Below are 15,574 nucleotides of genomic sequence, written 5' to 3' on the forward strand. Positions count from 1 at the left end.
CCTGCATATGGCATCCTCGCCATGCAGAAACATGTCCTCCGCCTGGGTGTCAAAACTAGCTTCGCTGAAAGATTAATCTTCCCGAAGCAACTTGGTCTCGCTGTATCTATTTCCTCTATAATTTGGGTTAAATCTGTATACCTAGACTTTGTTTTAGCTTTTCCTGATTTATTTGCCACATTTTATATATATAAACTTGTTTAAAATGCTATTGAATATGTACTGCTATGCGTAACACCCGTGGCTCCGTCAAGTAGGATTTGCAATTGTGAATGAACTCTTTTTTTTTTTACCCCAGAGTTTACGACAAAGGCTGGTCTTCAAACGTATAACCATTACATATTGCCGTTTACCTCAGCTCATTGGCTATCTTCAAAGCTAGATTTCAAGATGATCATTGGGCCAAAATACAGTCAACCAAAGTTCAAAGTTGAATGAGACGGAAATCAGGATGCAAGCGGTTTACAAATGTTTCGTTAGGCTATAAAAATGGATTTTTATCAAACAAAACGAACATTCACTGTGTAGTTAGGACACTTGGCTTTGCCACCAGAGGAAGATCTTCAATGGTAAGCGATTTATTTTATGGTCATTTCTGACTTTCATGATGCTAATGCTTGGTTGGAAAATGCTAGTAATACTTGGGTGTGTGTGTGTGGCGCCGTCCTAAGAAAATAGCATGTTTGCTTTCGTAGTAACGGCTTTTTGAAATCTGACACAGCGGCTGGATTAATAAGACATTCATCTTTTAAATGATGTAAGATGCATGTATTTACAAGAATGTTTACTATAACAAATGATGTATTTAGAATGTTAGCTCTCGGCAGTTTCACCGGATGTTGGCCTGGTGGGACGTTAGCGTCTCACCTACCCTAGAGAGGTTAAGAGCAATTGGAGGCCACGGAAGGAGAGTTGTATGGCATTGAAGCTTGTCTGGAGGGTTTTTAGTGTCCAAAGAAGGGCCAGAAGTATACTGAATGGTGTCCTCTGCGTAGAAGTGGATCAGAGACTCACCAGCAGGAAGAGCGACATAATTGATGTATACAGAGAAGAGTCAGTCCAAGAATTGAAGCCCGAGGCACCCCCATAGAGACCGCCAGAGGCCCGGACAACAGACCCTCCGATTTGACACACTGAACTCTATCAGAGAAGTAGTTGGTGAACCAGGCGAGGCAATCATTTGAGAAACCAAGGCTATCGAGTCTGCCGATGAGGATGTGGTGATTGACAGTCGAAAGCTTTGGCCAGATCAATGAATACGGCTCCACAGTATTGTTTCTTATCGATGGCAGTTAAGATATCGTTTAGGACCTTGAGCGTGGCTGAGGTGCACCCATGACCAGCTCTGAAACCAGATTGCATAGCGGAGAAGGTATGGTGGGATTCTAAATGGTCGGTAATCTGTTTGTTGACTTGGCTTTCGAAGACCTTAGAAAGGCAGGGTAGGATAGATATGGGTTACATTGGCGTGTTACGTTCAGTAGTTCCAAAACATCCAGTGATATTGCAGAGAGCCACATGAATTCACAGAAATACTCATTTTAAATCTCGATGAAAATACTATTTTTAGACATGGAAATATAGATACACTTCTCCTTAAATGCAACCGCTGTGTCAGATTTGAATTTTTTTAACGGAAAAAGCATAATCTGAGAACGGCGTTCAGTGCCCAAACCAGCCAGAGAAATATCCGCCATGTTCGGTAGTCAACCGTATTCATAAATAGCATTATAAATATTCACTTACCTTTTGATCTTCATCAGAATGCACTCCCAGCAATCGCACTTCCACAATAAAAGCTTGTTTTGTTCGATAATGTCCATTTGTGTCTAATTGCTTCTTCTGTTAGGGCGTTTGGTAAACAAATCCAAATGCGCGACCTGGTCCATTCGGACGAAACGTTCAAAAAGTTATATTACAGGTCGAAGAAACTTGTCAAACTAAGTATAAAATCAATCTTTAGGATGTTTTTATCATAAAAGTTCAATGTTCCAACCGGAGAATTCCATTGTCTTTTGAAAAGCAATGGAACGACAGCTACCTCTCGTGAAAGCTCGTGACTGAGAACGAGGCTGTAGGCAGACCACTGACTCAGAGCTCCCATCCGGTCCCACATCACATGAGAAGCCCGAAACAACGTCCTAAAGACGCTTGACTTCTAGTGGAAGCCTTAGGAAGTGCAACATAACCAATATCCCACTGTGTATTCAATAGGGGTGAGTTCAAAAACTACAAACCTCAGATTTACCACTTTTTCCTCAAGTTTTTGCCTGCCATATGAGTTCTGTTATACTCACAGACATCATTCAAACAGTTCAGTTCAAAACTTCAGTGTTTTCTATCCAATACTAAAAATAATATGTATATATTAGCATCTGGGACTGAGTAAGAGGCTGTTCACTCTGGGCACGCTATTCATCCAGAAGTGAAAATGCTGCCCCCTTTCCCAAAGAAGTTAACCTCTTAGGCCGACCCACACCGCATGCGGTCGCGTAATCATAGCCTCAAGCTCATTACCATAACGCAACGTTAGCGATTTCTAAAAATCGCAAATGAAATGAAATAAATATGCCTGCTCTCAAGCTTATCCTTTTCTTAACAATCCTGTCGTCTCAGATTTTCAAAATATGCTTTAGACCCAGAGAAAATCAATAATTTGTGTAAGAGTGGTGATAGCTAGCTTAGCATTTAGCGTTAGCATTTAGCACGCAACATATTCACAAAAACCAGCAAAGGGATCAAATAAAATAATTTACCTTTGAAGAACTTCAGATGTTTCAATGAGGAGACTCTCAGTTACATAGCAGATGTCCAGTTTTTCCTGAAAGATGCTTGTGTAGGACACAACGTTCCGTTTGTTACTATGCATTTGGCTACCGAAACTAACCGAAAATTCAGTCACCTACACGTCGAACTTTTTCCGAATTAACTCCATAATATCGACTGAAACATGGAAAACGTTGTTTGAATCAATCCTCAAGGTGTTTTGTCATATATCTCTTCATTGAAATGCCGTTCCTGGAAGCCTGCATTGTTCTCAGATTCGGATGGAAAAATACTGGTAGGTGACTTTTGCGCACCAATTTCCAGACAGACACCGTGCGGGACCCCTGGTAAATGTAGTCTCTTATGGTCAATCTTCCAATGATATGCCTACAAATACGTCACAATGCTGCAGACACCTTGGGGAAACGATAGAAAGTGTCCGTTCATTCCTGTCGCATTCACAGCCATATAAGGTGATCATGGAAAACGTGCCGTCAGAAATCCTGTTGATTTCCTGGTCGCTCAAACATTTTGGTTTTGCCTGTAGATTTTGTTCTATGGCACTCACAGTGAAAATCTTTGCAGTTCTGGAAACGTCAGAGTGTCTTCTTTCCAAAACTATCAATTCCAAGCATAGTCGAGCATCTTTTCGTGACAAAATATTGCGCTAAAAACGGGCACGTCTTTTTATCCAAAAATGAAATACTGCCCCTATAGGACTAACAGGTTAATGATCCCGTTTAAACTTTCACGCCCCTAATGGCCACAGTGCTTAAAATAAAATAGACTACGGAGATGGTATATTTAAATAAAAAATGTTAAAGCAGGAATGCATCTAGTCATTTTGATGTGAAACACAAACCAGTGATGGTCATGCATTCTGGGCTGCTATATGTTGCTATAGTTTACTCACAGTTTACTCGCACAGCCAAATCAAATGGTCGCAAAATACGACTCAATGGGCAGCCTGGAGCCCTGCTACACAGTGAGACTGCTTCATGTTTGACTCCTTTCACATAAGGGTGCAAACTCCTGTTTTTAAAGGTGTCAGTCAGTGTGCTATGTGGTTTACATTTCACCGAAGCCATGATGTTGCTTTGTTAATGTAGCTGGCCTCCAGACTAACCTCGTTTAATGTTTTCCTTGTGTATGTCATTGCAGCTCACCAAAAGCACTGTTGTTGATGATGTAGGCCTAATGACTGACTCTATGACCTCTCCTTTGTTATATTCCTCCCTCACAGGAGCACCATCTCCAGCGGGCCATCTCTGCACAGCAGGTGTACGGGGAGAAACGGGACAACATGGTCATCCCCGTCCCCGAAGCAGGGAGCAACATCGCCTACTACGAGTCCCTCTACCCCGGGGACTTCAAGATGCCAAAGCAGCTCATTCACATACAGCGTGAGGACTATTACTATTCATGTAGCCTGTCTGTATTTCTCCTGTGCGTCTGTATTTCTCCTGTGTGTCTCTGCCGCGCCTATCTGTCTGCAGTCAGTCGGCAGATGTTTGTTTTTCTTGTCTTGAGTGTGCCTGGTGTGTCTACTGGTTTTCCTGTGTGTGTGCGCATACTGCAGTTTGTTTTTGTGTTCATGCTGCTGTGTGTTCATGCTGCTGTGTGTTCATGCTGCTGCGTGTTCATTCTGCTGCGTGTTCATGCTGCTGCGTGTGTGTGCTCTGTCTGAGGTATGTTTAAGTGATTGTGTCAGCCCCTGGGGTGTCTCTAATAGCAGCAGTGTGATCTCAGACATGTCCTGCTGTCTGAAAGCATTTGAGCTCACTCACTCACCCACACACACAATCACACAGGCTGCGGCGGGGGGAGAGTGGGGCACTCTGTCTGTCGGTCTGGATACTCAGTAAGCCCAGGGGACCCCCTCTCAGCCCCAGTTTACAAACACTCCTGTCTGCACTGTTTTTTTTAAGGACATTCATGTAGAACCAGATATATAAAGGGATGGCAGGCTTTTTGCAAGCTTAGCGTATTTCTGGAGTTGGCAGCATTACCCTGCTGATTGTGGGCAAAAAATAGAGACGTGTTATCAGAATTCCCATTTATAATCTTTCTGTAACACCTATTCACTATAAAGTACACTACTTTTGACCAGGGCCCTTAGTGCACTACCTTTGACCAGAGAGCTATGTAGGGTGCCATTTGGCAAGCACTCTATAAAAGTACTGCAAAGTGTTGTTGGCGTTATTTCTTACTTCAACCCGGTTCTCTATCACAGCTTTCAGTTTGGATACAGAGCAGCCGGACTACGACCTGGATTCAGAGGACGAGGCATTTGTGAATAAGCTGAAGAAGAAGATGGAGATCACCTCTCTGCAATTTGAGGAGATGGTTGACCGGCTGGAGAAAGGCAGTGGCACACAGGTACTTTAACCACACCACAATGGTCAAGGCATTTCTTAGTCCAGTGTTAGGACATAGGCCAGTGTTTCTCAAATCTCTCCTTGGGTACCCCAAGCCGTTCTGCCTATTTGGTCAAATAAGTGGAATGGCTAGGGGTCATTAAGGAGAAGTTTGGGAAGCACTTTTGTCGGCTGTAGGTGTTCATGATTAGTCTAGGTGGTTTATTGAGTACTAGAAAGAACAGTGTGACTAAATGTGTGTTGCCTCCTCTCCTCAGCTGGTGAGCCTGCAGGAGGCCAAGCTGCTGCTGAAGGAGGATGACGAGCTGATCAAGGAGGTGTTTGACTACTGGACGAGGAAGAGAAAAAACTGTAAGAGTAGCTCACTCATCCCCACTGTGAAGCAGGAGAAGAGAGACGGATCCAGCACCTCAGACCCCTACGTGGCCTTCCGCAGGAGGACTGAGAAGATGCAGACCAGAAAGGTGAGGCTTGGAGGCCAGTTCCCACAACAGGGTCTTAAAAGACCATGCCATCACCCAGACACAATTCTGGACTTAGCTGTAACCTATAGCTAGTTTCCTAGGGCCTGCATTGGGCATACATTTTAGTTCAAGAAATCTGGGTCCAGGAAACTGGCCTACAAAGTATAGTAAGGAGAGAATCTTGTTTACTTACATGTGCCTCCGTAAATCGATCTTTAGAACCGTAAGAACGACGAGGCTGGGTATGAGAAGATGCTGAAGCTGCGGAGGGACCTGAGCCGAGCCGTCACCATCCTGGAGATGATCAAGAGGAGGGAGAAGAGCAAGCGGGAGCTGCTACACCTCACCCTGGAGATCGTAGAGAAGAGGTGAGAAAGGCCTTCAAAGATTTGTTTTTTACCTCTGGTTTCTCACTGGGTTTTGGACCTTTAACAACTTTATTTGTCTCAGTTACTAACTAGGCTTTAGAATGCTATTTGCTGTGGGTATAAATGATTGGTCCCCCAAATCAAAGAAACAGTTGCTTTCTCCTTGATTGCAGGTTAATGACTGTCTGCAGCTGTTAGTTTTCAGGCTGATTACACACCTGCCATTTTGGTTCTGTGAATTGGGTAGTAGCCTGTGGATATAAACCTGCTGTTTGTTAACCCAAGGAGCCTCCTTTGGGAGTCAAGGCAGGCTGGGGATGCATCCCAAATTGCACCCTATTCCCAATATAGTACACTATGGGCCCCGGTCAAAAGTTGTACACTATAATAGGCCAGTGATCATCAACTAAATTCAGCTGCGGATCGATTTTCTTTTGAGTGGATGGTCAGGGGGTCGGAACATAATTACAAATAATTGGTGGACTGAAAATTGACCGCAAGAAGTTAAAACGGATATAATATTTGACTAAAACGTAATTATTTCAAACCTTGCTTACATTTGTAAATAATCGCACCTGTATCATGGGTATTAGCAGAGTAGACCAAGGCCATGTATTTATTTTTATGGAGTCAGGCTTTGCTGCTCATGTTAATTGGGGGCATCATTCAGTGCTCTTTTTTGCATGCATTATCAATTAGAATTTACCTTATTTGTGCAGTAAGGTCAAAGCAATGAGCTCATTTACTTTTACTCAATACACTGGCCATAAAAAATGGTTTTGTCAATACATAATTGAATTAGCTGGGCTTATTGTTGGTTAGTTGCATTTATCTCTTCATTTGTTTTTTTGGGGGGCTTGCTGTTCCCTTGTGGGGCACATTGTGTCCCAAATAGCACCCTATTCCCTGCAAAGTGCACTACTTTTGACCAGGGCCCTATGGACCTGATCAAAAGTAGTGCACAATGCAGGTTGCCATTTGGGAATCGCATTTCCAAACATGACATCAGAATGGGATAGATTCCATCTGAAAGTAGATGTTACTGCAAGTTTAGATTTTCCTTCTTACCTTGAGTGCTTTTGATTTGTAGTGACATTTCAATTTCCGCCTGTTATCAGCCTGCCCTCTGCTAGAGTCTGCATCCTGATGGTTTTATTTTTACTCACACAGTTGGATTGGCGTATTGTTCTATGATGGAAGATGTTTTGCCCTTGTATAGCAGAGACCCAGGTGGCAAACTTCCTTCACTACTTTTCGTAGTATTTTCTCTGATTTTTAGAAACTGTATCGCCTGCTCCCATCCAGTATCTTGCCTGTGCAAAGTACAAAAAGTACTTATGAAAGACTCATGGTTAGGCAGCACACTGCTGAATGCTCCTGCAGTTTAATTCTGCAACGTTATGACCTAAAAAGGTATTTCTCCAATAACCCTCACCCCCTCTTCCTCTGTGTCCTCCCTAGGAACGGCATGCCTGACTACGGTAGTGAAGTTATGGCAGAGGCCCTGGCCCAGAGGGCCCTGGTAAAGCCCGTTTACACGATACCCATCATTCCCCTCTCCAACAGCAACCAGTACCGCCACCAAGACCACATGGACATGAAGGAGTACAAAACTAAAGTAAGAAACGCATATCAAATCACATTTTATTTGTCACATACGCTGAATACAACAGTTGTAGACCTAAACATGAAATGCTTACTTACAAGCCCTTAACCAACAATGCAGCTCAAGAAATGGAGTTAATAAAATATTTACTAAATAAACAAAAATCTAATCAATCTAAAAGTAACACAATACATTTACATAACAAGGTTATATACAGGGGGTACCGGTACCGCGTCAATGTGCGGTGGTACAGGTTAGTTAAGGTAATTAGCTGTTGTATTGATAAGGAGATGGGACACTATTATGGTAGCTTCAAGAACGTCTTTATAAGATAACACCGGATATGTTACGCAGCATTATGGGTACTGTAGTAAATCATGCTACAGCTTTCGTGACTTATTTAGCTAGCACTACTATGGGTGCCATTGGGGGGACAGATCCTTCTCATTATGACTATTGAGCAGTCAATCAACGCTGGGCGATGAGTGACTCTCCTATTGTTTATCCCCACCCTCATCTATTGATGTAACTGTGCCCCTCCACACCCCACTTTGCTTTCATTCCTTCCATTGATTTAACTGATGCCCCCCCGCCCCCCGTACTGTACCTCTTCCCTGCTTGTGTTTCTAGTTCAGACAATGCAGTAATATCCAACAACCTAACAATTTCACAACAATTACCCTATACACACAAGTGTAAAGGAATTAATAAGAATATGTACATTAAAAAAAAATATATGAATTAGTGATGGTATAGAATGGCAAAGGCAAGACTAACCTCTACTAGTGGTATGGAGGAGTGTGTTCAGTCAGGGAGGGGCTGCGGTGCGGGGTCTGCTCTTTGGGAAGGCAGGGAGGGGTGGAGTGTGTGGTCAGTGGGTTGGGGTGGGGGGGGTGGCACGATCTGTCTGGGCAGAAGCATCTGGTGCATGCCTCCGTGCCTTGCCTCATCTGGATACCAATGACTCACTGTTCTGTTTCTGAATGGCACCACTTCCATATGAAATGCTACAGAGCTCGGAATACCTTTTTGTAGCACAGCCTCTCTATCCTTCATAGGACTTGCTATATATGTTTGTTCATTTATTGAATAGGACAGAGGTAGAGAGGAAATATGGAGGATGGAGTGTGTTGAAATAGCAGTGGGACGGATTCAAACCCTGCTGCAGCGGTATATGTGACCTGGAGGCAGCGGCTTCGACCGCGAGACCAACCTAGGCACGCTCTGAATCCCTTTGATAATGTAGACCCCTGTGTAACAGTTTTCCTTTTCTGCTCCTCCTTCCAGCCGGAGAAGACTGAGGTGGTCAGAACGAAGAGGAAGTACGAGAAGAAGCCTAAGATCCCCCCTCTCTCTGCACCCCAACACTCTGGCCCCTCTGTGTTCAACCCCAAGGACCTCAACCAGTATGACTTCCCCAGCTCTGACGACGAACCCTTCTCACAGGTAAACTCATAAATAACGCCGGTGGTGGTGAAGGTTGCGTCGTAAATGGTACCCTATTTCCTATTTAGTGCACCACTTCATGGGCCCTGGTCAGAAGTAGGGCAACTGTATAGGAAATAGGGTGCCATTTGGGGCGCAGATAATGATGGTGGTGATGTTTATCGGTCTATTTGTTGTAGCAGCGGCAGTAGCAGTTGGATATGTGATTGTAATCATGGCTGTTGTCTTGAGTAGCCAGCCCCATTTGTTATTGTCTCTGGCTCTTATCGTAACCCCCCGTGTTTGTTTAGATCCATTCAGGTTCCTCGGAGGCAGAGGAGGAGAATGACCCAGATGGCTGCTTTGCGTTCCGGAGGAAGGCCGGCTGTCAGTACTACGCTGTGAGTAGAGTAGCTCCTGTGACTCCGCTGCTCTATTTATAGCCCATACGCTGCTCTTTCGGCCAGCCACACACACAGCCAGGGCTGCCGCTTTTTTCTCTTCCACGCTCTGCTGACCACATCAACGCCTTACTGACGGAGCCTTCCCGCTTTGTCTCTTCTCTCTCCTCCCCCCCTCTCTTCACCCTTTTTCTATTTTCTTCTCTATTGCTCTCTCTCTCTCCCCCCCATTCTATCTTGCCATCTCCCTCGCGCTCTCTCTGTCCCTCTCTCCCTCCCTCAGTCTCGTCTGGACCAGAGTGGTAACTGGCCGTGGGTCAGCCCCTCTGGGGGCGGTTTGGGTGAACCTCACTTCCGCTACTGCCTCACGTCCCTGACGGTGCCCCGGCGCTGCGTAGGGTTGGCAAGGCGACGCACGGGCAGAGGGGGCAGGTGAGTTCAGACGCCCTTACTGCTGCCTAGGGTTGTGTCCCAAATGGCACCCTATTCCCTATGTAGCTCACTACTTTTGGGCTCTGGTCAATAGGAAATAGGGTGCCGTTTGGGACACATCCCAAATCTCGCCTTGAGGCTCTACTAGCCTGTTGTAGTAGCTGTTCATTTGCCAGGGGATCCTATTTCTGTGCTGGATGTCATTGAGGAGATTAAGTTGGCAAGTGGTGACAGTTTCTGACACACTCACTGCAACACACACACACCGATTGGAAACAACTATCAGGTCTTTGAGGAAGGCTAGAACTATACTACTCTCATAGTGTGACATGCAATTACAGCTGCAACATCTTATCATGCTTATACCAACTGCCCGGGGCTCTGAATTCAAGGTCTTCATGGGCCTAAAAAGTTGGGCTGTTCTGAAATGGACCTGGGGCTTTCCCATCCAGACCCAATATGCATAAATGTTTTAATCCGAACACACAGAAGAATAACTAGACCCGGTACGTAGAGACCTGAATGGATCCTGACCCTGTCCGATCTGAGGGAAACAGCAGAAAATGTATATATATTTTTAAGCTACTTAATAAACAGAGCTGATAAAGCACGAGGTAGAGGTACCGCTCTAGCAGGGACAGTGCTGTGTGTTTACTCTGTGTGAGTGTGTGTGTGTGTGTGTGAGCGAGTGACATGGGGAGGAAGGAGGGAGAGATGAGCAACCAACCAAGCAGACTTGCTCTACACTAGATAGTTTATTGAAAACATAGATACATTTGCACAATTAGCACTTCTTGTCTCTCAAATGCATTGTTACAGTTGGTTAGCTACCTAGTACATATTCGCATAGGCATGGCATCAGTCAAAACAAGGTATCGTTAACAAAATACAACAAGCTGAAATGATTCCCCACATGGAAGCTTCTTGTCATTGTTGCTCCCTATTTGACCGTTACGAATAATAAAGCACACCTTCCGGCCACATAGATCCGTGCGCATGATTTTCGTAACATTGTCAGTCAACCTGTCTATTGCCGCTTTGATGATTTATGATTGGCAAACAAGCTACATGTGCCACTTGTGAAAGCAGGAGCATAAATGATACAATTTATTTCTCTTTCTACTGCAGCAGTCTCGTTCGGATCTGGATCTGTACAGGCCTTTCTGGACAACTCAGTGAAAATTACACATACCCGTGACAATCATATCAGATCTGACCAAGACCTGATACTAGGGCTGTTGCGGTGACCGTATTACCGCCACACCGGTGGTTATGAGTCAGGAAGGCAGTCGAATTCCACGAGACCGTCACAGTAGTTAGGCTTCTCCAAGCTCTGATGCTGCTGCTGATCGTTAGTAGGCTACCAAACTTGCTAACTGCCTGCTACTCAGCACTCTATTGTCCCTCTAATCACTCGGACATAAATGAAAATGTCAATGAAAATGGAATCAAACACTTCATGAAAGCTCATGTTGCTCAACATTTCTATAGGCTATGCATGAGAAAACGCTACTAAAAAGAGGATCCCATCAGCTTTCTATCGACTAGTCCTACGCCTACTATATTTATTTCCCAATTTTCCTAATATTAAGCACATTGTTTATCTTTACAACAGGAGTATGGCATGAAAGCGTTCTCCATTCGTTATTTAAGTGCATAGATGACGTGTTTTTTCCCCACTGCCCCTGTTTCGAGGCATTCGAAATCAAAATACATTTCACACATATACTAAATAATATATGTAAAGACCAGATTATATCAAGAATAGTCTGATGGGTGACAATATTAGCCTATCACGTGTGAATTATATATTATCACTTGTGAATGATACCCAGAAACTGCCTTTTCCCGCCACTTTTTGAAGTCAGTCCCACACCGCATGTAGCCTAGGCCTATGTTTTAATACGTTTTGTATCACAACTAAAATGATCAAATAACTTCTTACAGTTAAGAACATTTTAAAAACAAAACATGCCTACCACTTTGAAGATGCAAGGTATTTTTATATTGTGAAACAAGCAAGAAATAAGACTCAAACAGGACTTTGGCATGCACAACTATCCCCCATCAATACTTTGAAGAGTCATCTTTTGCAGCAATTACAGCTGCAAGTCTCTTGGGATATGTCTCTATAAGCTTGGCACATCGAGCCACTGGAACTTTTGCCCATTCTTCGAGCCAAAACGGCTCCAGCTCCACTGGTGTACAGCAATCTTTACGTCATACCACAGATTCTCAATTGGATTGAGGTCTGGGCTTTGACTAGGCCGTTCCAATACATTTAAATGTTTCCCCTTAAACCACTCAAGTGTTGCTTTAGCAGTATGCTTAGGATCATTTTCCTGCTGGAGGGTGAACCTCCGTCCCAGCCTCAAGTCTCTGGAAGACTGAAACAGGTTTCCCTCAAGAAATTCCCTGTATTTAGCGCCATCCATCAAAAACAAAAATATATGTATTTTATTAAGCTTTGTTCAATTGTTTTCTTCATACTATAAAATAATATTAAATATTGCCACGGAATTCTAAGCAAATCTTGTCTGCTAAATGAACTAGTCTAGCCCACAGCCATTTGACGTATCCACATTAGGACCTAACTTGGAATACTCTGGGTCCTTATGTTCTTCTGAAATAGACCACATTTTCTTCATATCATGCTGCTTTAGACCTGTCGAAAATAAATAATGGATTTATTGTGACGGTGAAGGTTGTATTACATGTATTTATTATACTTATTTTTAATGTAGATGTTCCAACAGCCTACAAACCACTGATGCAGACCATGTGTGGAAACCAGGCGATGCTAAATTTGTTTGTTAATTACTGGTCAATTACCTTGGGACCGACAGTTATTTGCTTGACAAATCACCGTCTGACTAAATTTCATGACCGACACAGCCCTACCTGTGACATCATTTAGAATTCTGGGTCCCAGATCGGGTCTCGGGTATTCGGGTAAAGGTAGATCCATGAAGACCTCTGCTCTAAATATATCCACGACCTATTATCTCATGTTGTGTAAACAGGAGTCTGTGAATGTGTCCCAAATGGAACCCTGTTTTCTCTATATACTTTTGACCAAGGCATGTGTTCCCTATATAATGCTCTACTTTTGACCAGGGTTGCTATATTTTTGACCAGAGCCTTATGGGCCCTGGTCAAAAGCAGTGCACTATATAGGGAATAGGGTGCCATATGGGACTCAGTTGGGTGTTATCGTTGCTGTGATTGTAACGAGTCTCTCTGATTCTGTTTCAGAGTTTTGCTGGACAGAGCGCACACAGATCTGGACAATATTTTCCACAGCCTGGACTCGGACCCAGAGACCGAACCACTTCAAGCCTCATCTCCTCCCACAAGCTCTCCTCTCCGCAGCGCAGCGCCTGCCAGTACCTCAGACACCAATACCTCGGACCGAACCAATACTCCCAACAACCACCACCCCTCTTCTTCCTCTCCGTCATCTGTGGACCTCAGTGAGATTCTGTTGAACATTAAGTCGGGCCGCTGGAGGCACTTTAGGCCGCGGACGCTATCCCATCACCCCCTGGGTGGTGACATCTCACGCTACAGAGGATTTAGAGGATTTACGCGGAGTACGTCCTTGGGACAGAGCAGGCTCTTGGGGAGTGGAGCTAACGCCCTACCCCGCACTGGCCCAGGAGCTACACCCGTTACTGGTGAGTTGTGCTCCTCCTCCTTTGTGGTTTACGCTAGAATTCAGGTATTGTGGGCAACCTGCCAAGTCCTGCTTGAGATTACTGAAGGGTGTTTGTTTCTGTCACTTACCACTTCGCTTTACGGGCGCTATACAATGCAGATATAGGCATAGTATGTGCTATTTCTGAGTACTGGTTTGTTAAGTTTGCTGTGCCTCAGAGTCCTGAATGTAATGTACCCCAGCCCAGTGGCGGAGGAATATCTGCTATTCTGTGTTCCACATAGCACCTTATTCCCTATATAATGCACTACTTAAGTTTTGACCTGGGCCATATCCTCAAAGAATCTACGAGTAGGAGTGCTGTCCCTAGGATAAGTTTTGACTTTTAAATAATAGTTAAAAGGGGGGACCTGATCCTAGATCAGCACTCCTACTCTGAGATGCTTTGTGGAAATGGACCCATGGCCCATAGGGCTCTCGTAAAAAAAAAATATATATTTAAAAAAAGCTGTGCACTATAAAGGGAATAGGGCATCATTTGGGATGTAGTATTCCACCCCCTTGCTTTAGGGCACTATGTTGATGCTCTTGAGGACAAGTATTCTCTTTTAGAAATCGGATAAATATATAAGTGTTTGGCAGGGAGAGGAGAGGAGGCGTTTGTTTTGACCTAGTCACAGGAGCATTATTTCTTGAAAATACCTTTTTTTTTGTTCTGGCAGAGCTATAAAGGTTTAGTGTGAATCAGAATGAGAGAATTGAGCAGGCTTTGAGTGTGTGTGTGTGTGTGTGGTATGTGGGGAGGGGTGTAATTGGAAAATGTCTCCATGCATGAAATTGTGAGCTACCATTGTTTAGTGTATGTGCCTGCGTGTGCCTGCAAGAGGGAGGGTGCGAAGGAGAGATAAATGTGCATTTTTAAAGGCTCACTGTTCAGCTATTCTGTATCTGATCCTGATTAGGTATTTAATGGTGTATTTTTCTCCTTCAGAAAGCGACGCCTTTTCTGGCTGTAAACTAAATGAACATTCTGCATTCATACACTGCTTCCTTATAAGAGTACATTAATTCCTGTTCTCCCGGCTCGGGGAGTCAATTAGAAATGGTGTCGTATAATTAGATTCAGAAGAGGGCCAATGGCTGTAGAGCCGAGACTGCTGCATGCTAAACACTGTCAGGCTTACTGCTCTGGTCATTTGGTATCTCAAGCTAGAGTCTTGGCTTGTTCGAGTTTAGTCTTGATAGTCCTATTCTTCATGCTATGGTGTCTGAAGACTGCAATATGGAGAGCAATAGTAATGGTGTCATTTTGTAGGCAATAGCGGAGGCTAACTCCGCCATGGCATCGTTGGCCAAAGCCTATGGGGAAAGTACTGCGGTTTTTGGATCAATGCTGAAAATAAGGTCCGTGTTAAACACAGGCTTAGGAAATCTTACATGCTGACTACACCGGCTCATGTTGATTTTGTCTATCCCTCCAGACGCGATCATGACACACAGGTTAAAATACCAAACTCAACTGTGAATCAATTATATAGATTTTGTGGCAGGTTAAAACACAGGGCACATTCTTGGACATTTAGCTAGCTATCTGTTGTCCTGGGAGATGAACGTTGGGGTTGTTATTTTACATGACATGCATATTGTCATTTTAGATGGGTCTTTGTAGAATTTTGACTCAGCGTCCTACAAAATTGTGTTTCTCTTCTCTGACAATTAATCCACAGATAAAAAGGTTAACTTAGTTTGTTTTTAGGTATCTTTTATTATTCTCTCGTTTGTCTTTCACGCATCCTGATATCCAATAAGGAAGGAACTTGTGGAGCATTTCAAATAGATCAAAGTTCTATTTTAGCTCTTGTTCACGTGTGTGAGCGGTGTAGGTGAAAGTATTGAATAACATGTAATATGTAAATCTATTTTGCAACGCTCGCGCACGCCACATCCAGTGACATTTGCATGTTATATGTTTTGTTCTATGAAATCATCAACAGATAACATCACATTTTGTGCATTTTTAAGCATTTATTTATTTTGAACAATCATTTAAAGTCTTCACAATTCACGACGGTCTTG

The 15,574-nt window shown here is 43.7% G+C and overlaps 1 protein-coding gene across 1 annotated transcript in view; it reads left to right on the forward strand.

Moving 5' to 3' along the window:
- LOC118361560 (enhancer of polycomb homolog 1-like) overlaps window positions 1-15,574 on the forward strand; it is a 47,369-nt gene that overhangs the window by 9,097 nt on the left and 22,698 nt on the right. Inside the window, exons 2-10 of the mRNA XM_035741581.2 lie at window positions 4,010-4,169; window positions 5,000-5,145; window positions 5,402-5,608; window positions 5,828-5,976; window positions 7,438-7,594; window positions 8,870-9,028; window positions 9,319-9,408; window positions 9,692-9,840; window positions 13,096-13,517. Coding sequence (XP_035597474.1) covers window positions 4,010-4,169; window positions 5,000-5,145; window positions 5,402-5,608; window positions 5,828-5,976; window positions 7,438-7,594; window positions 8,870-9,028; window positions 9,319-9,408; window positions 9,692-9,840; window positions 13,096-13,517 — 1,639 coding nt within the window. The remainder of the gene's footprint in view (window positions 1-4,009; window positions 4,170-4,999; window positions 5,146-5,401; window positions 5,609-5,827; window positions 5,977-7,437; window positions 7,595-8,869; window positions 9,029-9,318; window positions 9,409-9,691; window positions 9,841-13,095; window positions 13,518-15,574) is intronic.

Source organism: Oncorhynchus keta, chromosome 28, assembly GCF_023373465.1.
Source record: "Oncorhynchus keta strain PuntledgeMale-10-30-2019 chromosome 28, Oket_V2, whole genome shotgun sequence".
In the NCBI taxonomy this organism is placed as follows: Eukaryota; Metazoa; Chordata; class Actinopteri; order Salmoniformes; family Salmonidae; genus Oncorhynchus; species Oncorhynchus keta.